At 43.4% G+C, this 23,668-nt stretch overlaps 3 protein-coding genes across 3 annotated transcripts in view; 2 read left to right on the top strand and 1 right to left on the bottom strand.

Moving 5' to 3' along the window:
* Positions 1–23,668, top strand: part of LOC108095860 (hemicentin-1) — a 130,464-nt gene that overhangs the window by 24,355 nt on the left and 82,441 nt on the right. The window lies entirely within an intron of this gene.
* Positions 2,664–3,679, top strand: LOC108095861. Its single transcript, XM_017197162.2, has 4 exons — positions 2,664–2,837; positions 2,900–3,079; positions 3,141–3,334; positions 3,402–3,679. The coding sequence occupies exons 1-4, from the start codon at positions 2,787–2,789 to the stop codon at positions 3,469–3,471; spliced, it is 495 nt and encodes a 164-aa protein (XP_017052651.1). The 5' UTR covers positions 2,664–2,786; the 3' UTR covers positions 3,472–3,679.
* LOC108095642 (odorant receptor 98a) lies at positions 21,893–23,186 on the bottom strand. Its single transcript, XM_017196807.1, has 3 exons — positions 22,426–23,186; positions 22,019–22,376; positions 21,893–21,961 (listed from the first exon to the last, which is right to left on the bottom strand). Exons 1-3 carry the CDS (start codon positions 23,184–23,186, stop codon positions 21,893–21,895), a joined length of 1,188 nt encoding a protein of 395 aa, XP_017052296.1.

A 23,668-nucleotide genomic window follows, 5' to 3' on the forward strand; every position in this document is an offset into this window, starting at 1 on the left:
GACTTTCGAGAGAAGCCAGGGCATCTAATCGGATACGAACAACTGCGAGGAACGGGAAGTGTACAAATATTTTTATTTTCCAGTTTTGCAGTTTTTCAGTTCTCAAGCGCAAACATACGGCAAAAAAGTTTTGCCTCCTTCTCCTTCTACACGCTACTCAACTCAACTCAACTCGACTTAAATAAATAAATTGTTTGGCTGCATCAAGGATACGTATACGCAGTGTGGCAGCATGTCAACACAATAAATGCGAATGAAAATTGCAGCAAAGTTTTGCTATTTTTGGCACATGATTCCCGGCAGGAAGAGCAGTGAGAGGAGTGGGGTGTTGTGGGGTTCGGAGGATGTGTAATGTACAAAAAATAAGACCCCCGTGACCAAGTTGCACCAGCGAAACAGCAACTGCAAAATAATTAAATTCCAACAAGCAAGTTATAGACCCAAGACTTTTTGCCCGACACTCGTTGTGTCTTACGACTCTAATTTCATGCAAAATGCTCTGAGCTTTCTCACCCCTTAAGACATGGGTGTATAGTCAATATTTAAGGGGGTTTTAAGTGTGAGACCCCGGTATAAATATTCAATGTTCATTGAATCGATTCGGAGCCTCTTTAAAAGGGATGCTATAAACATTGCTTTCAACAGTTGCAACGGCTTTTAATATTAGCAACTATTTCGTTATTGTAAGTAAAAATGTTAAACGAATTCTAAACGTTGGCTAAATCTAAGGAATTTCACAATTTCAATTGATGTAGTATGCGTTGATTATTTCTCTTTGAATGCAAACCTGTTTTGCTAAAATAAATGCTTTCTCCTAGCAAGCAACCCACCGAAAATGAAGAAATTAACTATCAAATCCTAGCTGTGAAACCTTGAAAATCCCAACCCCCTTCTACGCCACTGGAGTGTGTGTTCTTGAAGGCTCCGAAAGTTATGCCCTCAACTTATTGCCGCTTTCCGCATTGCTTTTGTTTCGCCAGCCAGCCTTGTGTTCGTAGTTCGGTTGGCTTTCTTACGGCTTACGGCTTGTCAGTGGCTCAGTGGCTCTGTGGCTCGATGGCTCGGTGGCCCGATGGCTCAGTGGAGCACTGCTGGGAATCATTTCGTTTGGCCCGCCGCTGCCGCTACTGCAGTTTTCTTGCACATGCCGGAAGGAAATGAGCAAAAATGACAAAGTTAACGGATGTGCACAAAACACAACGCACTCCCACTCACACTTGCCTACCAATATTCCTACCTCGTCCTGCGTCCTGCGTCCGTCGTCGTGGGTCCTTCGTCCTTCGTCCTTCCACCACCGGTTGTCCTGCTTTGGGCCTGCCCAATGCACTTGCACAGGATCAGGATATGTGTGCGGAAAGTACAAAATTTTACATGCATTTGATTTATGTTTTGCCAGCTCTCTGACTCTCGTAACTTTTTCCACACCGCCCTTGTCATTGGACCAACTCCCCTGGCAAAAGATCCCCCTCTACTACCCCCCTCTTCACTTGCACAACCTACGCCCCTGAACTGCTGGCAAGTAAGCAAATCATAGCCTACATTTCCGCTGTTGTTTATTCGAGAACATTTCTCTTTCTCGAACTCGTTCTCGTTCTTTTGCTCCTGTTTCGTTTTTGGCCGCTTTGGGGAGTTCACTTCACTTCGCATCTCTCTCAAGTTTTTTGTCTTCGCAACATTTTTCCATAAATTTCACAGAAAAGGCGAAACGTTGTCATGTTTGGCTAATATGCAATTTTCGCAACTAAGCTGACAAAATTTATGTCACTCGAGAGAGAGTGCGAGTTACTTGGAAAAGTATCGATTTGTGCAGGGATTTCCTTTTTTCCTTTTAATAAATTAAGTGTTCTTGCTCAATCAACGCTTAACCAAACCTCGTTTGGGATATAGAAAAAAGGCTGAAAGGAGGGCCGAGCACCTTTTGAAAAGCGAACAAATTAAATTATATTTGCCGCCCCCTTTTTCCGCTTGTTTTGTGTCCTCAGTTCGTTTCAGTTCGGTTCGGTTTGGTTTGGTTTCGTTTCGTTTGTTTTTTGTCCCCTTTTGTTGGTTCACGTTTTGAAAATTTCATTTATCAACGGCATTCCCATTGCTCGATCCCAGTCGGCGTTCCGAGAGGCCCACGTTCCCGTGGCTACTAACGTTGCCTCTTGGCCATCCCGTGTCAACAGGCAATTATTATAAAAGCCTGGAGTGGGTCCATGAGACCCGGCTCAACGGTTCTAGCCGATTCTAGTTATGGAGCTCCCGACTCTCGGACTCTTGGCCCCGAGTTCCGTGGGTCGGGACCGTTTTGGGTCCGGTCAGCAGCTACTATGCTAAATGCCTTGCCACTGAAAAATGTGGCTTTAAATTGCATGAAATCATCGCCACATTCCACAAGTAATGAAATTAGTGCAAACAAAGCAACAAATGCGTGGCGGGCAACGACTTCGCTCAACAAGCGCTATCGAGGCCAATTAGATTAGCGGGGCCAAAACAAAATGGGAAACGCGAAAAAAAATAACAAATAAAAGGAGCAACAGAAAACAATAAAATGTTGCTGCCAAGTGGATAAAAAGATATTGTGATTATGCGCAAAACCATTTGCAAGCTCGCAGTGAAAGTCGTGAATTGGTCCTTATCATGAAATTGTGCTATGAATTTCTACTCATTTCATTTCGAGTCTCTCTTTGTTAACAATCTATATTAATACTTAGCTTTGATGTTATGTTTTTTCGAACATTTCTCGCCAGCTTTCCTTACTAGATATATTTAGGGAGTTATCAAAATTACAAGTTACCATTATTATGAGTTTCCACTTTCGAGTGGTTAACTTTATACTGCTGCTGCTAACGACGGTGAATGGAATCGAAATCTTCTACGGAAATGGGTACCCTTCTTGACTTCCTTTATCCATTAGGTGCTGGAGATCCTGTCCCTGGCCTTTATCATCCGCATCCTGGACACCCACTGCGTTCTCGGCGAGGAGTACGGGATATCGGTGTGGATGTTAATCTTTGTCATGCCGCCCATCGCCTTGCAGAGTTTGGTCCTTCTTCTTTTCCGGCTGTGCTGCACCACCGTGGGACTCGATCCAATTGTGCGTACACATGTGTTTTGGCCCTTGGCCGTGATGAATGCCCAACGAGTGTGCTTTACAGGCGATGACGTTTAATTTGGTTAGCGGCGTCGCCTGCATAGTCGCCGGCCTCACTTTGCTCGTGGCCATGATCGATCACTGTGGCAACGAGTTCGCACTCATATTCTACTTGTCCGGCGCCTTCGGCATGATTGCAGGGATCCTGCACTTGGTGAACACCTGCATCTGCAACGTTTACATGCCCCGCGGCGAATGGTATTTATTGATTAAGGGCACTGCCCCCAAATCGCCAATTGACCAAATTTACGCTTCGCACCCTTAGGAAATATCTCAAACCCTCGAAAAGAATGAAGAGAAAAGCTACAAAGAAAAAAGATTTCAATGGCGACTAATGGGCATCGGAGAAAGTCTTTAGAGGACTATAAATGTGTTATAGAATCTTTACACCGTTTTGGAAGTGCTTTTTAATGTTTTTTTTTTTTTTTTAGCTTTTTCCAAAGTATGTCTTAAATTATATTTTCCTATTGATTAACGTAACTTCAACCGTTGGAAGTGCAACAGTTGAGCAGTAAAATAAACGTTATTGTAACTAAATCGTAATAACATGCGATCGGATTAGGTCAGGGCTTATCATCACTTGGCTATAATTTGAATAGAGCTTTAATCCTTACGAAACGACTGAGGCAGCCAGACAGTGTAAGCAAAAACAGTTTAGTTGAACAAGTCCTTCCCCCAGACGGACCCAAACCCAAGTTAAACAAGGACTCTTTGTGCCGATTGTTTGTTATTGTTATTTGTTGTCGTTTCTCAGGGCGGTCTTGTCGGTCTTGGCCCTCTCGTCTGGCCAGCGGTCATAATCAATACTATTTGGCGACCTTTGCGTGTTAATGGCTTAAATGCTTTGGCCAGTGTCGACAGCATTCACAATGGCATGGGAACCGCTTGATTGGGATTGGGATTCGGTATGCTAGCCAAGGCTTTAGCTTGGAGCGCCATTCGTTTGCGCAGCGAGAAATCAATAAATTGCTTTCAAAAGCGCTCAAAGCTCGTTTGACAAACCCAATATATAATAGTTGCCATCGGATAATGAAGAGGACGTACTATATGTGCATATATAGAGCACAGGACTCACACTTCAATCAATGCAGAGTGACAAACATGGAATTTTATTCGCCATGCGAATATTCATAAGCATAAGAGATTTGCGTGCTGCAATGCCAATCAAATGGAGAGACAGCCACGCCTTTCAATTCCCCGCCCCTTCCACCTCCGCCTCCTTCTCCTCCGCCTTTTAGCCAACTGACAATCACTAATACAAGCAATCAGAAGGGCTGCCAGCAAATGAATAGCGAACGAACTGCAACTGCTGTCATGTAAATCTTTGAGATGGGAATTCTGATGATGATGATCATCATCATGTCGATGGCGATGATGATGATGATTATTATGATGTTGCTGCTGTTGATGATACTCTGCAATATGAGGATGGTGTCACTCAATTGCCGGCGCTGAAGTTGATGAATGCAAACTAGCTGACAGCTTTACACCCAGAGTGCACAGATTCAGATATACGGAAAATACATGTATATAGACGGATAGATAGATAGAAGGACCGAGGTGGAATTGCCGGGGCTGTTCGTTTCATTTGATGACTTTGATGCGACGGGAAAAGCGCATAAATGTTACAGCGATACACCTTGCTTACCCCACCGGAAACCCGTGAAATGACGGTTAAAGATTTTACGGCGCAAGGGAGCATAATGAAGCCCATCGCATGCGCATCCATTTCGCGCACTTAATTAAATACTTGCTCGCTTGATTAACTGGCTGATTGGAGCACTTGGTGGCTTAATTAGAGTGCTGCCGATGTCATAAATGCCAGAGTAGTTCGGCTTTCAACCGATTTTCGAGCTGCGCTTTGGCTAGCAAGAACATTTGTCAGGTTGCCGAAACAAATGACAAAAGCAGCAGTATACAAATGTAAAAATATTTGGCACTTCAAAGTGCTGCCAGACAAATACGACAAACGTTGAAGAGTCATTTACTAGGAGTGCCGAGTAGCAACACAAAAGTAGTAGTTGCACTAACAAAAAAAAAAAAAAAAAGGGGGAAGGGAAAAGGGAAAATAGTCAGTGGTGTGGGTTGAAAAATGGCGGCAAATGCAGGCAAACGAAGGCAAACGCAGACAGCATTCAGTATACGCCGTGTGTGCCGTCCTCGTCCAAACAAAGAGCTGCTGGATGATGAGCAGGCAATCGGAATGAAACCAAGCACTAGAAGTGACTAACAGAAGGAGTGATGTGATGTGGGGCCAAAAGCTGCTGGCTGGAAGCTTCAGTTGGAGCTGGAGCTGCAGAGGAGTGACTGACTGACTGTCAGCTCGACTGGTGATGGAGAAAGGAGAAAGCAGAAAGGCGAACTGAGAATGGAGAATGGAAAAAGGGAACGCAAAGCGGCGCAGAATGGGGTTGGCATCTCGCTGGCGTTGACGACAATTGCACAATTCATAATAGCCAACATGACACCCCACCAGCACACACACACACTCAAACTCACACACACACTCACACAACGGGACGGAAGTGTGTTAACCGCTTGGGGTGTGGGCTGCTTAGAGATCGCCATTAAATAGTGGAAACTGTTGCATGTCAGCACTGCAAGAAAATAAATGCAAGCTAATTAATAAGTGCTTGCATTGAGAATAAGTGGAATATAATGTAACTATTATCTAAAAAGAGGTTGAAGTAGTGAATAAGTTGAATATTAAACTATGATGACCCTTTTGTTAGATAAGTAATTATGTTACCTTTACGAAAATCATATTATTTTCTTAGAATAATCTTCACATATGGCAGTGTAGTATGGGTACATTGTTTCCTTGTTTATTCTCTCACTGCTCACAACACTTTCACTAATGTGTGTGGGGTCGAGTGCGTTTGCCTGAAGATTGCGTATTGCATTGCTCGGCAAATGGAACTTCGGCCAGGAGGACTGTGTCCAGGCGACCCATCTTCAGAGGACCAGGCCTCCGATAAAGGGCCATGGCCAAGTGCTGTAAATGATTGCAGTAATAAGCATTATGCACAGACTGGCATGTCCGTCAGTCAGTTGGTTAGTGGGACGGACGGACGGACGGACAGACAGACGGACAGACATACGGACAGACATACGGACAGATGGACGGACAGTTGGAAAAACAGACAGGCAGACATTCAGGCCAATTCGCTCACTCTCCCTCTCCCTCTCTCTACTTCTCATTCCTCGTCAGCGTCAAATTAGTTTGGACACTGGGCATTAGTCGGCTGCCTTTCGACCTTTGCCCTTTGCCGAGTGACAGCAGCTCAACTATTTGCTTTGATGGTGGCTCGTGCTCTGACTCGGGTTTGATTAAAATCGTAAATTGGTTTGGTCAGCGAAAGGTAAATAAATTGAGGCAAAAGATTATCTTTGTTTGCATTCCAGATGTGGCTCTCCTTTGATGTGACCCACCAGCTAGCCAAGTCGAGATTAAGAAAGCCATCGCATAACCCCTTCGCTCCTCGAAGGACACGCACAGACACACAAACTCACAGTTGCAGAAAGCAGCCAGTCAAGTGTGTCTAATGTGTCCTTAAAGAGTTCAGGCCCAGAATGGCCTTTTACGATGATTGATATCGGTGTTGAACCCCATAAATGGAGCAATTGGCAGAGGGAAGTTATAATTAATAAAAGAGGCTGGCCCTCATTCCGTTGTTCGTTCGGTTGTAATTGCTCGAAATTAGTTGAGTAAAGTTGAGCAACCCTCCAGCAGTTGCCCTGGGCCACTGACCAGTGCTAGGAGGTCAGGTCCAGGGCCAGCAAATAAAAAGGCAATAAAAAGATCGTAAAAGCGGCATTAAAACCTCCGAGCAACAACTCAAATATTAGCTTAAATGCAATACACATTAAATTACTCGTAGCAACAATAAAAGCGTACGAATAAAACAGATTTTCTGCTAGTAAAACAATAAAAAAGGAGCACACAGGCTTCGCAAGGATGGATGGTATTTTTGTGCAGGACACGAGCCCAAATCATCTGTGACTGGCTGTGAGAAATGTGGGACATGGGTTGCGAGACAAGGAGCGTTGGCACAAATTGGGCAAAGATGAGTTTTTAATTCGATTTCCCGGACCGACTTCGCAAAAGGGGAAGGACACGGACGGGACGTGTTGGGGTTCCTTTCAATATATAGCCAATGCCCGATGTCGGCCAAAAATGTCAAAGCAAATTTAAAAGCGACGAAATTGTCAAGAGAGGCAGCGCTCTGAAATATGAGAGCCAAATGCGAGAAATGCGAAAATTGTATTTGGTAGACAAGTGGCATCATAAACATATCGTCTCGGCCTCATTTTGAATTCTTGGTCCCTTTCCATGTCCGACGGCAAAATTCAATTTAATAAAAGGGAAAACAGGACAGGAAAAGGACTCTGACATACACAGGCAGACACACACAGACAGAGTGGATTTTTGGCACCGTCTTCTTGTTGTCCCGCGAATAAAGTGAATTTCAAGTTTCCCCCCGCTCGACTTCTTCCTGAAACGCTCTACGGTTACGGCTACGTTCGTCGTTTACGGCTACGGTTTTGTGTCGTGTTTCGCTCTGTTATTTTGCGTAAAAGTTTGGCTAAAAACATTTTTTGGGCCACGGAGTGAACCTGGAGTGGTCGGCCGCACAATGACGTTAATATTGTTCGTGATGAAGCCTGAAATGGAGACACAACGCAACCATCTTGACGATGATGGCCAAGTTGATGGGGACGCGACGTGTGTCTGGACGGACTGAAACAAAATATGGCAAACTCTTAATTAAATTTGAGTTCATTTATAATAAGCGCTTGAGCTGGCAGCAGGGTGACAAGCAAGCTTTTACAAGAAACTGGCTAAATATCCGTCATGTATGTACTTCACAAAAATCTGATAAAAGAAATTAGCTCCAAGAGGGATATATTAAAAAAGAATAAAAAAAGATTACTTAAGTCGATAAAAAAGTTTAGTTCTAATGGGCTTAAAAGAGCTTAAAAGAGGCTTTACTGTGCAAAAAATTATAGCTTAACGTGAACATTTTACATTTTAGAAAATGATTCAATAAATCCATTGTAAAAATCAATGTTTAATTTGATTTTAAAGTAGTGGAAAAACAAGATTTAATTTAATTTAATATGAGTGTACCTGATTAGAAAGCTCATAAGTAGAGCCACACATGTTGGGATTTTATAGAGGGGTTGCGAGGTTGATTGCATCCGATAAACTTTGTAATTGTTTCATTTCCTGGATTTAAATTGCAAATATGAGTTTTGTGTCTTTGGCGGCCGGCGGCATTGTAAATTATGCCAAATGGCGAACACGCGTTCCGGGTGCCACCTCTCCGGAGGACTGACTTCATTACGGGCCCGCAAAAAGGGTGTGTATGTATGTGGGGCATACCCATTCCGGACCCAAATCGTGGGGCCCAGCCCAAGAACCCGGCGTCGCACAGTAGATTTAACCTAATTAAGAATGTTCAACAGGACACAATGCTTCGAATACAAATGAAATGCCCGGGAAAACTGGGGGGGAGTGTTGGGTGTTTTTTTGGGGGCGTGGGTGGTGGGTCGGTAGGCGGTGGGTGGTGGGCTGTAGGTTGATGTTCCAAAAAGGGGCGGATGGGCGTGGGATCTAAGCAGCAGACAGGCTGCGCAAAATGAATGAGCTGCCGAGCAAATCTGCTGTCGTGTTTTCGCTTCCAGAGAAAGGTTGGCTGCAGGGTTACACGGCTTTGTTGCTTTTGCTTTTGCTTTTGCCCCAGCTTTTTTCGTAGCTCCTGGCTGGATGGCTGGGAAGACGAATGTTAATTCTATTTAAGCATATACACACACCCATTCGGTTGAGACAAGCTGCTGCCGCCGCCTTTGGCATTCAAAGTCACTGAGATTGTCAGCGTTTTCATTTTAATTCAAACAAATGTTACTAATGTTGTCATTGTTGTTGCCGCTTTTTCAGCTCGCTTGTTGAATATTTTATCGTTTGACTTGACGCCTTGGCAACATTTGGCTCCATCATTTCACCCGCTGAAAATCCTTTCTCGTCACTCGCTAATGGGCTTAGGGTCCCAACGGCAGGACTCGCAACTTGGAAACAGGGAACTGGGAACTGAGGACAGCAGACTGTGGATCCCGGGTCCCAGATCTTCTCGCAATTTGCATATTTGGCCATATTTTGATGGCTTGATTAAAATCCAGTTTGTACGAAATATGACGCTCTATCGCATCTGTAGCACTACTCATCGATGGTACGAAAATATTTGCGCAACTGCAAAATGCTCTGTATTAAAAGTGCGAAAACAATGACATCGCCGGGCTCACAGCGTGCAACAACTGGCTGCGAAAATATTATCTTTATTGTTATTTTTATTATTTTTATTTCTTCTGCTACAGCCGTGCGTGATGTTTTTTTCCCCCTTTCCGGTTTTTTTATTTATTTTCTTGCTGCTTTTTTCGTACTTCACACACCTGATTGTGTTGGAAACTTTTACACAGGTACAGCGGCAATTGTGGATTTTGGTTTTTTTTTTTTTTTTTGGTTTACCTTCTGTTTTGCGTTCGGTTAGTCCTTCGTCCCATCCTGTTGTCTCCTTTGGCAACATTTGCTTAAACAGCACCAGCAATTTGCACACTATTGCTATTGTCCTGGCCGGACAGCGAAGGATATCTTTCATCTTTGGCATGAATTTAAATTGCTTTGTGAGTGCAAATTGTGCTCAGCTTGTGGGCGAGTGGAAAGTATGGAATTTTGTGGACCTGGCAAAAGGAGAAGGGAGCAGCTTAACGAGGAAAGTCAAGTTTAACTGGGGGGTGAATTAACCAGTTATTCGGGAAACTCATTCAAGCGTTTTAAAGAGGTTGAGCTATAGATTTAGTGAAGTTTGCAGGGGGTAAGCTTCACTTTATCGTACAGCTTATATTGATCTTTTAATAACAAATAATAGAATGCCAAGCTTTCCCATAGTAAAAGTAAATGGAACACCGAAAAAATTTAAAGAGCCATGTTCATGTCTGCATGTAATAACAACTTTCTAGTTCTTACAATTTATGAAAGCCGAAAGCCTGGCATCGGTGAAGATTTCTTATCTCAGATCCTCTTGTATCCTTTAGCCACAGACATGATTTTTCCTTTTTGGGAGCAAATACCATAGAATAAAATCCAATTAGCTTTTTCGGTGCTTATCAAGGCGTTTTCAGTAACTGCGGCAAACAATGGCGGGAGCTGTTGGTTCCGTCGAAATACTATCCGCCGCTTGATCTTTTCGCCTCAAACTGCCCGCCGTTTTCTCGGACAAGTGATGAACTGGACTTGCGGGATAAAGAAGAAAAAAAACAGAATCGTACTGCGAACATGTCTGTCGGCGTAAAAAAGAAGTGAGCTGGATGAAAAAGAAGCGCCGAAAAATGAATCGCCATCATTCTCGGCTTACAGACAAGTGAATATGGTTGTGTGTCTGCGGCACTCCATGGCCTATCTATATACGTATATGTGTGTGTGCGTGTGTGTTTATGTGTGTTGTCTGCGACTGTCAGTGTCATCGCAACTTCCCAGCAACTGTAACTGCAACCAACTGTGGCCAACACATACACACACACACACACTTATATATACACTCGCACAGCGGCGTTTCCGGTTGCATATCTCTTTACGCTTCGTTTATTTAGTTTTGCCCGCCGTTTTTATGCTTCATTTTTTCGCACTACGTGTACTTATTGTTGTGCAATTTTCAGCACTGGGCCAATGGCATTTCACCCCTCTATTTTTTTTCGCTAGTGAATTTTGGGCTTTTACCCGCCGACTCCGCCGTCGCTGCTGCCGCTGCCGCCAACAACATTAGCAAGTCAAACAAATTTTGTTTGCCAAGCAAAGGCAGCTGGCGAAAAAAGCTGGAAAATAATTTGAAGCAAATTTTAATTAATGCCGGCAGCAGTGCCGGCGGATACAGACAGACGGCGGACATACCAACAGACTGTTTTTGGGGGGCGGGGGGTTAACCGCATAGCGGCATTCGGTTGAAGGACGCGAACGAGGACATCGTCAGCAGTGGTGCCGCCGTTGCCAGACCGCAACACCGTGTAAATCCCTTTATCAAATTAATGAGCTCATTAAAATTCGTTTAGCAATTACAGTTTTAACAATTTCCGCCGCCCAAACCAAACGGCCCAGCATCAATATGCTCGTCGGTGGTCGAAATTCGAGTTGGGAATATGCTGAGCCAGGAATCGCACAGGTGGCGACTCCAGGACGCCAGGATTCCGCCCACTCCAAAATCTGCACGTGCGCAGTGTCCCCGACTTCCTCTTTGTTTTTCTGTTTCTTTTTTGGGGGGGGAGGTCTGGGCGGCCTATATTATATCCATAAAAATCATAATAAACTCTGAAGTGAAATTTTTCGACGCCAAGATTGTTATATACTCGATGAGAGGAGCTGCGCTGTGTTAATAGCAAAATCGTGTGGCCGGGAAATAAAAGGGCATAAAAATGCTTTAAAAGTAATAATAATTGCGTTTAGCCTTGTTTTGGCCACCATCTCTCGTCCGCTAGGTAAGAGTTTCCAGCTGCTCAATCGCGGGTGAAACAATAAAACGAAATAGCAATGTAATAATTTATGATGGCATCATTAAAGGCAACAAACGGTGAGCTGCGAGCGGAGCTGCAAAACTTTTGCCATTCGAAAGTATTAGAAGCTGTTGCCAATGGGGGGTTTTCTCTTTTTTTCTCTTGGAATGGTGGAGCGTCTTCGACAGCTTTTGGGCAACGCTCCACTGGCTTTTGCCTGCTGCCTCGCCTTCGACTGCAGCGTAATAAAAATGTTATTATTTCCTTTTATTTATTATGCTTTTTACGGGATTTATGACGTGCGCATGTTTTGATTCATTTTTCAAAAACTGTTTGTAATTTTCATAAAATTTTGGCCGCGTGCGACCAATGCTAATCCGGCGGCTGGAAAAGCGGAAGACTTCAAGTCCATCCGTACGGCAAATGATTAATTGGATATTGTGGCAAATGCACATAAACCATAACTGACAAATTTCTTTTTTATTTGGCATCCGCTTCGGATACAAAAGTGTTACACGCACTCGGTGTCCCTGTCTTGGTGCGTTCCTTTGTAAGTGTGTGTGTGTGAGTGTCGGTTTTTGTGTGTTTCGTCCTTTTCATTGTTCCTTTGTTACTTGGGGCTATTGATTTTTCATCCCTTTGCCGCCTGGCGAGTCCTTCCGCCGCTCGCTGCCTTTTGTATTATTTTGCCATTTATTGTACATTATGCAGGCGACTAATATTGACATTATCTGTTCAGCGGAGCCCTGATTCTTTTGTCGCTCTGTCACTTGAATCAAAGGCGTAAATCCGTTTTTTATCGCCCTCTGGCTCGCTGGATTTTTATGCCCTTGAAGGGGATATTACGTTCAACTAAAGTCAGATGGCAGAGAAAGAGATATATTTTCATATCATTCGTCTTAATTTATGCATTGGATTAATGGAATGTTCTCGGTTAAACGAGATAGATTTAACGAGTGGCAATCTGGCTTTAAGGGGATCATTTCAGCTTTGTGGCAATTTAGTGATTTTATCCCAAAGCTTCAATAAAAATCCTCACGCTCTTTGAATACTTTTTAAGTACATGTTAGGGTATTTTTACTTCTGTTTGTGAGTTTTCTTTTAAACCTGTCCTGCTGAGTTAATCCAATCAATAAATTCTGTAAATAGTTAGGACCTTTTTGGTACAAGAAATATGAAAAGGGGCGGTGAACCTTACTCCTAAACACCATGCAACAGTCCATTGGACAGAGAATGTTGATTGTTTTCCTGCCCCGCTCGCTTACTCACTCAACAGCCAGAATTTCTTCGCCATTTCCACCTCCTTTGGAGCAGCAATTTATGATATTTATTTGATGCCCTGACATATGGCCAGCGTTTCGTATGCTCATCTATTCAGCAATTCCCTGGCTGTTGACCCCGCCCATTTGGCCCACTGTGGGTCATACATCAACTGTCTGCGTGCGTAGATTGCAGTCGCAACTGCCGTACAAATGTGTTGGTGTCACCAACACCACCATAAAGGCAGGAGCAGCAGAATCAGGAGCAGGAGCAGCAGGAACAGGAGTAGCAAAAAATTGCATTATTTGTTTTTCCACGTTGTTAGGTACATACATATAGGACTCTGTGCTGCTTTGTCTGGGTGCTGACATCGCATGACTATGCATTTCATTTGATATGACGATGCCACCCCCCTCCCTCCCTTCCCCTTCTCGATCCCCCGCCCATGCCACGCCTCTTCGCACCCACAATGATGAATTATTGTGCCAAAGGTGACTTTCATTATTCCCTCTGCATTTTTCATATCGCAGAGCAGCAGCGCTGTTGCGTATCTATGCAGAAAATTGAATTCCAGATATCCTGACTGAAGTCCCTGGGAAATAATATTGCCTTGTCACCCATCCCTCGTACACATTTAGGTCTGCAAATTGATTGTATGGATTTAATATTAAGGATTAGACATCAACGCACAGCTGAGCTGCTGAGCAGCTGAGCAATTCCTGGCACTCCATTGGAGTCATGCATCATTCGATGGGAGGCGTGGCTGGGCGTGTTTGGCAAATAAATGAAATTGTGCTTTTGCCATTGCCTATACATACATATATCACATCATTGGATCCCTCGAAAAGAATGTATGTTTCTCTCTCAATTTCGACTTCATGAGCATAAATTGCATTTTGTGCAATTTTCCATTTCCATTTTGCTTAAAAACAGAAAGGCGGGTTTTCGGAGCCACCTAGGCCATGTTTTCTCAATATATCTCTATTGTGTTGCCATTTCTTGGGTTTATTTTTATAGTTTATTCCTGGTTTACTTTTGTTGATATTTTTGTTTTCATTTTTGCCCCCTGCGCCAGAAAAGTGAATCGCCGCAAAAGGCAATTTTCTCTGGCCTTTCCTGCTTGCAACGTTTATGGCAAATATATGTAGACACACTCGCACACACACTATAGACCCAGTCGAACCGCTTAGATGTTAGGGAAAATTGAATTTTTAAAAATTGTCCTGCCAGCAGACTGAAGCGGAAATATGAGAGCTTCCAGTCAAACCAGCAAATGCTTTGCTGAACCCAAGGATGAAAACACACACATGTTGCTGGCTGCACATCATCTGTAAGTTCTTGTCGGCTAAAAGGAGAATCGATCCATTCGCCAGTCCTTCCTCATCTTCCAATCTTTTTTTTCTTTTTTGCCAATTTTAGCTTGTTGTCTGCGCTGTTTCGCAGTTTATTTGGTTTCCTCAGCCCACTGTTACAACCCGTCCACACATTCATTTCTAGTTGGATTTTGCTTAATTCGCTGTCAGAAATATGGGTCCATTGTCTGTTGCCGCTGCATTAAACTTCGCTTCTAATATTCGCAGCAATTTGTTAACCAAGTTCTTTTCCATTTCCCATTTTCCCTTCGCCATTATTTCTTTTTCGGATTCGCCCCGTTGTGTTTTGCACTTTTTCAATTTATTCTCTGCTGCACGCTCCGCTTTTGTTGCATATTTCATTTGCCGCCTTTTAGTTATAGCCATTGTTGTGCTCTATGTAAAATATTCAACATATTTTGCAAGTTGATTTTGTTTTTATTTCCTTTTGAGCAGCGACGTCGGCAGAAACAATAAAATGAGTGATAATAAAAAATGAATTGCACATGCGGGTTAGACAAAGCGTTGGGTGGGCGGATGGGTTTTTTCAGGCGGGACAAACAACTAAAGCTGTTGCAATAATAGATTTTCAAGCTGTGAAAGCATCCTGCTGTTAGAGTAAATATTATTGGCCATGACCACTTTTTTGTGTTTCGAACACCAGAACATAAAATTGAGTGCTGCTAGAGATCAGCAAATTATTTTATAAAAACTTTATGGGAATTTAATCCTTAACAACTACTTTAGGTTTGTTTTCTTCCCACACAAATCGATTTGGAAACCAAACCTTCTGTCGGAAGTATCACACTGTGATAGGCCATCCCGTATTTTGGCAACATTATTTACATATTCCCATGTTAATACTCTGTTCCATTGCAATACAATCCCTTTGGTGAAGTAAATTGAGTGTATCCCATCTGGCCAGAGCCATCCTGCTTTGTCAAATTTGCCATGGCAGCCCTCACTCAATTATGCCTCAAGTTCCGTTTCATTAAATACGCTTTTGTGCACTCTAGCCCCAAAACAAAGTGCTAACACACATGCAAAGGGAAAAGTTGGCCAACAACAAAGTCAGCAGCTGCTGCCGGCTAACTACCAAACAGTCGTGCCTATGGCTCACACACTCCCAAGTCCTTAAACCGGCTTCACCCCTCTCCACACACAGAAGCACATGTATGCACTTAAAATGCAAACGGGCGTAAAATTTTAATTGAGCCTTATACACTTTGCCCTCATAAGTATGCAATGGTTTATTTTTTTGTTTGTACTCCTGCCTGGGCAAGTGTGAGTGAGTGTGCGTGTGTGTTAGTGTGTGTGCGAGGACACTTAATGCGGCTGCAACCTTGAAACGGGCTGCACCCTCTACACATATGTATGCATTCTGACCCAATAGAAACCAATTTGCGAGAACAACAAGAACAATGGCAACAACAGCCAAAAGGACATCAATCAGTGGGCAATACAAGGCGCACAAGGACCTGCTATGCTCGGTACAGTTGGGGTAACACTTGAAGTAATTGAAAATATATTTACCAAAAGTACTCTGCGTTCAAGGCTGACTCAGTAAGCATTACAGATATTTTTAATAAAATAAAATAACAATAACTGCCCTTTAAATTCAACTCATCGAAATTTGAGCAGTAAACTTTTGTTTCTATATTAAACTAATAGCTAATCAATATGTGCTAAATTCTGATTAAATTCAAATTTCAATCCAAATCAATTTCCAATAGATAACCTAAACGCTTGATCGCAACTGTACACACACGCATATCGAAGCGTATGCAAAATTGTTTTGCCATTGCAGCAGATGGCATTGCCATTGTTTTTATCGGCGTTGTCGTCGCCCACTGGAAAAAAGTGCGCATCAATTATTTATATTGAATATTTTGCTTCGATTAGACTATTTTCATTTGCCATTCAGGGCCAGGCCCTTCAATGCATGACAAGTGGCCAAGTGGCCATGTGGGCCAAGAACGAGGTGAAGGGCTCGTGGAATTGGGGCCTAATGAAAGCCTCGATGGTAGCCGTCAGTTACCACACTTTCCCTTTTGTTCGCCATTGCACTCGAATCGAGCTTGTTATTGCGTTCTGCAAATATTTGTGGTGGGTGGTTCTCGGTGCTCAGTGCTCGGTGCTCTCGGTGGGTTAAAGTGGTTTGCTTGCCTTGGTTGGGGCTTTTGGCGGGCGGATAAAGAAAAGTTGTCAAGTCCTCAGCGTCATATGTCTTTCAGCATAAATGTCATTCCGATACTTTGCACAAAGGCTTCTCGTTCGGATGTTTTTGTCGCATTTTTTATTTGCCATTCTCCCTTTTATTTGCCTGGGTGCTTGTATATGTACATATGTGTGGTGTGTGTGTGTGTGTGTGTGGGAAAGCAAACGCTGTGGGTGCGGTGCGGGTGTCCTTGTCAGGTTCACGCATGAATTGCCACTTACTGGCCAGGATTTTGCTGCATTGCAGAATGCGTAAATTGAAATTTGTGGTAAAGTGCAAATTGGCTAGCGCCCTGCCATTCCGCAAAGTCAACGATCGGGCTTTAGGTTGTGTCGACAAAGTCGGGAATTTTCTGTGATTACGGCGGGTCTGAAATTTAAGACGCTCCTGCCTTTCCTCCTGTGTTGTGCATTCAATTTGGCGGCGTATTAAGTTTTCAAGCTGCAGCTTGAAACTTGATAAATAAATTACTTGGCAGCCGGAGAGTCCGACAGTCCAACAGTCCAACAGTCCAACAGTCCAACAGTCCAACAGTCCAGCCTTACACTTTGCACATTTCCCAGAATTATTGCAGTCAATTGACGCGCTCCGCTTGCAGAGACTCCAGATTCTGGGATGCGCTGCGATTTGCCGTTTTCCCTCTGTCCATTGGGTCTGCTTTTTTATGCTTCCCCATCGCTGGGATTCTTCGTCCTCTTTTTTTTCCCATCGCAATTGCAAGAAAATATTTTCATTTCTTAGGGGCTTGCAGCCCGGAGACTGCCGGTCGATGCGTCACTGTGTCGAGACGGACTCGGCTTGCCCGGACTGCCCGTCTGTACGGATCCGAAGGAGCCATCACTTGGCCGTACTTTATTGGCCCGGCAAAAGTTTCGTGCCGTCGCCGTCACTTGAGCCGGAGTCTGGGCGATTTAAGTTGCAGTAGTCGAGGCATCAGCTCAACTTCAGCTCCAGTTCTCCAGACTCTCCAGCTTCTTTGGCTCAGCTCAGCCAGCTGACTGACTTTGAGTGACGGCAGCGGCTAATGCTAATGCCCCTAGCGAAGCCAAATGCCGGGGCCAATGGCCCAAGTTCCACTGGCGCAATAGTTGCGCCATTGATTTAACAGAAAGAAAATTGATTTAATGCCATAATTCAGTGTCCGACCCGACTAGAATGTGCCAACTGACTTTCAATCAATTTGACGCATAATTCCTGATGGATTTAATCGTAATTGATGATGGATTGCCGTCTGAGAGCGAGGCACTCGAGCTCGTTGTCGTTGTTGCTGGGCAACGCGGCGTATGCGTAACGCAGCAACGCGCAAAAACACTTTTGGCACTCGTTTTTGGCCCCTAATACCTTGTAATTTATTTTCGCTCAGCTTAATCGAACTCTTAACGCTTACCTGGGCCAGCTGATACAGCCTGCAATGGTCTTTTCATTAGGTTGCCCCACATAAATCAATGTCAGGGGACGGAGATCTGGAGATGGGAGACTGGAGAGCGAGGAGGATTGCTGGAGGAGCGAAGCCAAGCCAAAGGGAGCGATGGATATCCCGCTGATATCGCACTGTGGTCTACATCAAAGCCCTGGCTCGGTCCGAGTATTTTTAATTTTAATCAAATGCATGACACACCCCCAAGCCCGTGGCACTCTGAAATGTCTGGTTGCCTTTTATTTGACTTGGCCATTTCAATTGCCGAGCAATTCCTTAATGGCTTGCTCGCTCCCTCTTCTTCTGTCCTTAGATGTAAATAAAAATGCATTGCGCTGCCATTTCCTGTGAAAGCCAAAAGCATTTGATGTAACTCATTTCAGCTTATGCAGCGGCCACGTGACGACAACATTTTCTCTTACCGCCTTTCGCCCCCCTTCCACTTTTGTGGCGCTATTTGTATTTGCATTTGTGTTTGTGGGGGTTTCCTTTTATAACAGGTATTTGCAGGGTAGTGGGGTATATTGTATTTGTGCAAATAGCTCCACAGGGATGAGGGCAGACTGCCAGACCATATAACGTTGTATACTATAGTTTCACTGATGAATATTGACAGGTAATTCGTTTGAGTGTAGAATGTTTTTATCCGCTTCTTTCCTTAAAAATAATTACACAAAAAGTTTGTAAAAGTGGTTTATGTTTTTCGGTATTAAAATAATTCGAATAAAATTCGCAAATGTGCAGCAAAAAATGTAAATATGTTAGCAAACAAATTTTTGTGCTTGTTAAAAATTGTAATCCAATATGGACATATCAGTGTCACAATACATAAATAAAATATTAAAGACTTGAATGGCAAGTCGCATTTGATTTTTATTATTTTAAGGTTTTTTTGGGACACTGCACCCAGGGTAGCTCCCATTTCGTACCCCTCGACTAAACCTTCCTCTCTTTTTTATAATGTTAAGCTTACCTCGTTTTTTGTGGCACTGCAACGGCTTTTATATGTTTTTCTTCACCAAAGCTGTGTGAAATCAATGGAAGCTGCTTCACTCAGCCGTCGCCTGCCATTCTCGTCCTGCTGCCGGGTGGAAAACTGCCCCTCAACTGGCCGAGCTCCTCTGTGATTGCGCAAAGTGCGCCGTTGTCCTGCGAAAGCGTTTTATTTAAATATGTACGTGTGCACGCAAATATATATGCGCACATATATTTGCGGGACGAGTGTGGGAATGTGTGGCGAGTGGGGTGTGGGGGTGGTGGGTACTGGAAAGTGGGTGGTGTGGTGGTGGCAGGTAAACCGAAACGGTTTAAATCTGCTTGTCCGACACTCGGCTTCCGCCCTTCAGCGCAGCACTTCAGCGGCCCCGTATTTGTGTCAGTTCTGTGCAGATCGCTTACAGTTGGCATAAAAAGGGCGGCCAACAAAAACAGCAGTGGCAGCAGCGCAGGACGACATGTTTAAAACAGTTTTATGCACTGCCAGAACGAGCTGGAATAAAATAAATATGCTGGCTGGATAGCTGCCTGGATTGCTGGCTGGCTGGCTGGCTGACTTCGTTTCCGTTTGGTCCTGGAAAACGCAAAAGTGCCCACGCTTCAATGCGTGTATCTGTCGCCCCGAATTGCTTTAAAAAGTGATTTTTACAAGCCGCACAGACACATGTACCCAAGTCATATATATGCTAAAAAGAAAAAGCGTCGTAAACTACACAGAAAAAGCCAAAACGAAGCCAAACCAAATGAAACAAAACCAAATCGAAACGAAACGTTTTTTGCCCGAATAGTCAAGTAAGCTAAGCCGACCTGAACTGAAGTGAACTGCCGATTTGCAATTTTCGGCTTTTGGGCCAAAGGCCTTTTTGGGTTAATGAATGAGCCGAAATCTGTGCTATATTTTTCAGCCACGCCGGACGTTTGTTTACTTTGCCCCGCCTGCAATTGATGGTGATTGAATTTTTTTGATTGATCTTCTGATTGATTGAACGAGTTGATTTTGGTTGAACCACCCTCCACCTGTCCCCCCCACTTGTCCTCCCAAAACGATGGAGTTTGCATTGTGCCAGGCCGTAAGGTTAAAAACTAATAAAAAACTAACAGCAAAACAGGCGGGTAGAGCGAAGTCTGCGATGCGGCTTAATTGAAAAGCGGCACGACCTGAAAACGCAGGCACACTGGGGAAGTGTTTCGGGCCCACCTTCGGGGAATACTTGCAATTACGCTAAAAGCACTTTCCGACCGTTCCGAACTCCAAAAAGAGTTGGCCGGGAACGAACCCTTAGCCCTTGGCTTATGCGCCGGCAAACAAACACATTCGCCACCTCTAAGACAGGCCCACAAATTTTTATTTAAAGCACTTTACCGGGATCGTGTTCCCTCCCCGCTCGCTTTTCCCCAACCCGATTTTCCACCTCGGCTTTTCCTATCTGTGTGTGTGTCGTACAATCAACTTAAACTAAGATTACAAGCGCCGCCCGCTAAGCTGCGGAAAAATGTGTGCCAGCGACCAGCGAAAAGGACGAGAGGAGTCCTTGCTGGGGAAATGAGGGGAAAAGGGAGGGAAGAGGGGAATCCGCAAAACCACTCACGCCAGACAGACGACTCCTGCATCCGCAGGCCCTCGAGGAATACGCATGCTATTTGTATTTAAAATGGGATTTACCTGGGGTTTTGTCACTTCTTTTAGCGGGGCTTTTAATTTGATTTAATGCGTCTACGCGTGCCGCGTTCTGTGCCACCAGCAAGGATTCCCCTCCACTCCCCCTCTTCACCACTCCATTCGACTCCTTTTTTGTCTTCGGCCGGAGACAACCACTGTGTTTGGCCCCCGGGCCATTTGTGCGAATTAAGTTTTTGGCGCCTGCCTTCTGCGAAATGGAAACAGCTACACCACCTACAATGCGAAGCCGCAGGATCCACCGAAAACACCACAATGCCCCAGCGAATTGGGCAAGTGAAAACTTGTGTCGGAGAACTTGCCGTGCGGCAAGTTCCAAGTGGAAGTATGTACCAACTCAATTGCAAATGTATGCCACAACGAGGAGGCTGCTGCTGCTGCTGCTGCTGTCTGTTGTTGTTTGGGGAAAAATGCAAATTAATTTTCCGCAGGCCTTTCGCTGCGGCACCCATTAAATATGAGCGCTCTGCATCTGCGAGTCTTCTGCTAGGTGCCATTTGCCTTGGCCTCCATTTTTGGGCTTATGTAAATCCCGAATACGCCGCTCCTTTTCCAGACATTTCAGCCAGCCAGGCAGCCAGTCGACCGACCTTTCCGCTGCACATCAAAGACAGACGAAGGAATATTTTCGCTAGCGGCTAGACTTTGAACTTGTGTCCCAGGAATGGGTCATGGGTCTGGAGTCCTTGTTCCCTCCATCCGACCGCAATTAAAACAGATTTCTTGTTTACGATGTCCTTGGCGAATTCGTAAATCAATGCTATGCGTATTTTAAGCAATTAATTTTCCTGAATTTTAATTGACTTTGCCATCCACCCGAACTCCATTGGCCTCTCAATTTGTTTGTTTACTTGCTTGTTTTCCCCTAAATTGCTCTAGATATGCCACAAAATTGGTAGGCGTTGTTGTTATCTATATGTTTCCTTTGCGGTTACACTAAATTGATTTTAGAGCTAAGCAGAGTGCATATGTACTTAGGTCATTTGTGTTGCTAGTTGGACCTAATCCCTCTTCAACTTGTCAGCTTTCTGTGTTTCGATCACAAAGGTGACCACAGGGTTGCCCAGAAGGGAATTATTTGCATGTACTCATGTAAAAAGTTAATTAAAATTATGAAAGCTAAACGCAAACAAGTTATTATCGAACATAAATCTAATAATTATTATAGTCTTTTCTTTTAAACCTTTTATTTTGTGATGAAAGTGTTCCCTATTGTCAACATTAATATATTTTACTGCTTTTGGAAATAGTTTTAAAAGATAAATAAGTGTATTTTATCTTGGGTGCTTCTACTTTAATTCATTCTGTCTCCCGTGTATAATTGATTCACTAAAGTGAAAACGGAAAATGCCAATTTTGCCACCTGAAAATAATCAAAATCGTATATAAGATTTGAAATATTTAAGGAATGCAAGGTTACCTGTATGTTTGTGCTAATGGATATGGGAAAAACAGCGCCAGCCGAGAAAACTACAGACTTTTGAGCGTTTTTTAAGAAAAATCTCAATGTCGACTTGTAAGTTTGCGATTTGTCAAGCCAGTTGGAATGAAATATGGCTACCTCCAGAAGTTCGCAATCCCATTTGATGAGGTCACAAACAAAGCAGAACGGAAACGTCTGAGTAATCAGGCCATTTATATAAGCTACAGTGGCCAAACCGGTCCAAAAATCAGCAAACAAGAACAGATTTATCATGGAAAAACCCAGAGAAGCTCCAATCAATAGAAACTGAACGAAAATAGTGCGGCTGATAATAGGCCGAATAGTCTGAGCACATCTGAAATATGAAATTGTGAAACGGGTATTGTCATAATATTATTACTCACTCTTTGATGAGCTTGTGATCCTCGATGCAGTTAATTAAATCCTCCAGATTTTCCTTGTCGCTCTTATCAGGACTCGTGCACAGCTTCTCGACTCTAATTCTGAGAAGTCTGATATGAACACGTAACATGAAACCGAAGATCAATGTGTAAATATCGGTCAGAACGGTGTTAGAAACAGCAAAAATCATGATAAACAATTCGTGAAGGGCAGCTATCCAGAAATTCGTTCTGCTTTCTCGCCAATCTATAAAGGGATTATAAATGCCCCATGGCAAAACTCCCGAAAAGACGGTAGATAAAAATGTGAATATGGTGTATACCACATATATACACTCGTAGATAAGGTAGGCCTTGTTGCAGTTAACCACCCATCGATGGACTTCATATTTTTCCGAAATCGAAGTACAACGGTTATCCATTTTACTTAGAAGCTCTCTGGCGTTGTGAAATCGACGGATTTGCATCCGTATAAACACGATTTTAATAGGCGTTCCGAATGAATTGAAAAGCAGTTGAAGAACGCTGAGCAAGTCACTGGTGTTAAAGTTTTCCATTTCCATAAGGAAACTGATTATGATACCGATCGGTATGTAACAATTGCACCAGAAATAAACAAATATTGATAAAATGTAGTAAAAAAAGCTGCACTTTGTGGGAGTTTGCCAACCCATCCAGAGAAATCCGTAGTCAAAGTAGTGAAAGATATCCTTCGAAGTCAGGAAATCCGTTGGAGTTGCTTTTCGCAAGTATTTGAATAACATTTTACTTCTTTCCGGTTCTCAAATCTGACTTGGACTGAGGGCTGTCGAAAAATTCTCTGTATTTATATTTGGTGGTTGGGCAATAATTTCCGTTTAATTTAGCTTAATTTCGGATCCTAAATTTTTAATTGCGGTAGATCTAGTTCCCACGCTTTCAACGCAATGCAAGCAACTATTAAATGATTTGGGTTTTGTAACCAGTATTTTCGGTTTGTTTTTGAATTCTTGATTGCGTAATTGTTTGTTAGGTGGAAAAGAAAAGTGGATAACGTGAACGTGAAAAACTTCCATTTAAATTTTGAAAAACATTTTCCATCTTTAAAGTTTATCCAGGATTTATTAAAAAAAAATCTCCTTTATTTGTTGATCAATTTTGAAGCTTCAAATATTTTGAATAGTTTTGTCCACCAACTCTAATTGGGTTAATTTTACCCACGAGAATTTCACGCAATCGGTTCCCACGCACAATAATCAATTATCAT

This window comes from Drosophila ficusphila, unplaced genomic scaffold (genome assembly GCF_018152265.1).
Source record: "Drosophila ficusphila isolate 14025-0441.05 unplaced genomic scaffold, ASM1815226v1 contig_791, whole genome shotgun sequence".
Taxonomy (NCBI): domain Eukaryota; kingdom Metazoa; phylum Arthropoda; class Insecta; order Diptera; family Drosophilidae; genus Drosophila; species Drosophila ficusphila.

Bases quoted from the DNA above. Each gene is read 5' to 3' on its own strand.
- LOC108095861 (XM_017197162.2), top strand. From the start codon at position 2,787: ATGAGTTTCCACTTTCGAGTGGTTAACTTTATACTGCTGCTGCTAACG. The intron at 2,838-2,899 runs GTGAATGGAATC...TTTATCCATTAG, and splicing joins TACTGCTGCTGCTAACGACG to GTGCTGGAGATCCTGTCCCT. The intron at 3,080-3,140 runs GTGCGTACACAT...TGTGCTTTACAG, and splicing joins CCGTGGGACTCGATCCAATT to GCGATGACGTTTAATTTGGT.
- LOC108095642 (XM_017196807.1), bottom strand. From the start codon at position 23,186: ATGTTATTCAAATACTTGCGAAAAGCAACTCCAACGGATTTCCTGACT. The intron at 22,377-22,425 runs GTGAGTAATAAT...TTCATATTTCAG, and splicing joins GATCACAAGCTCATCAAAGA to ATGTGCTCAGACTATTCGGC. The intron at 21,962-22,018 runs GTAACCTTGCAT...GATTATTTTCAG, and splicing joins CCATTAGCACAAACATACAG to GTGGCAAAATTGGCATTTTC.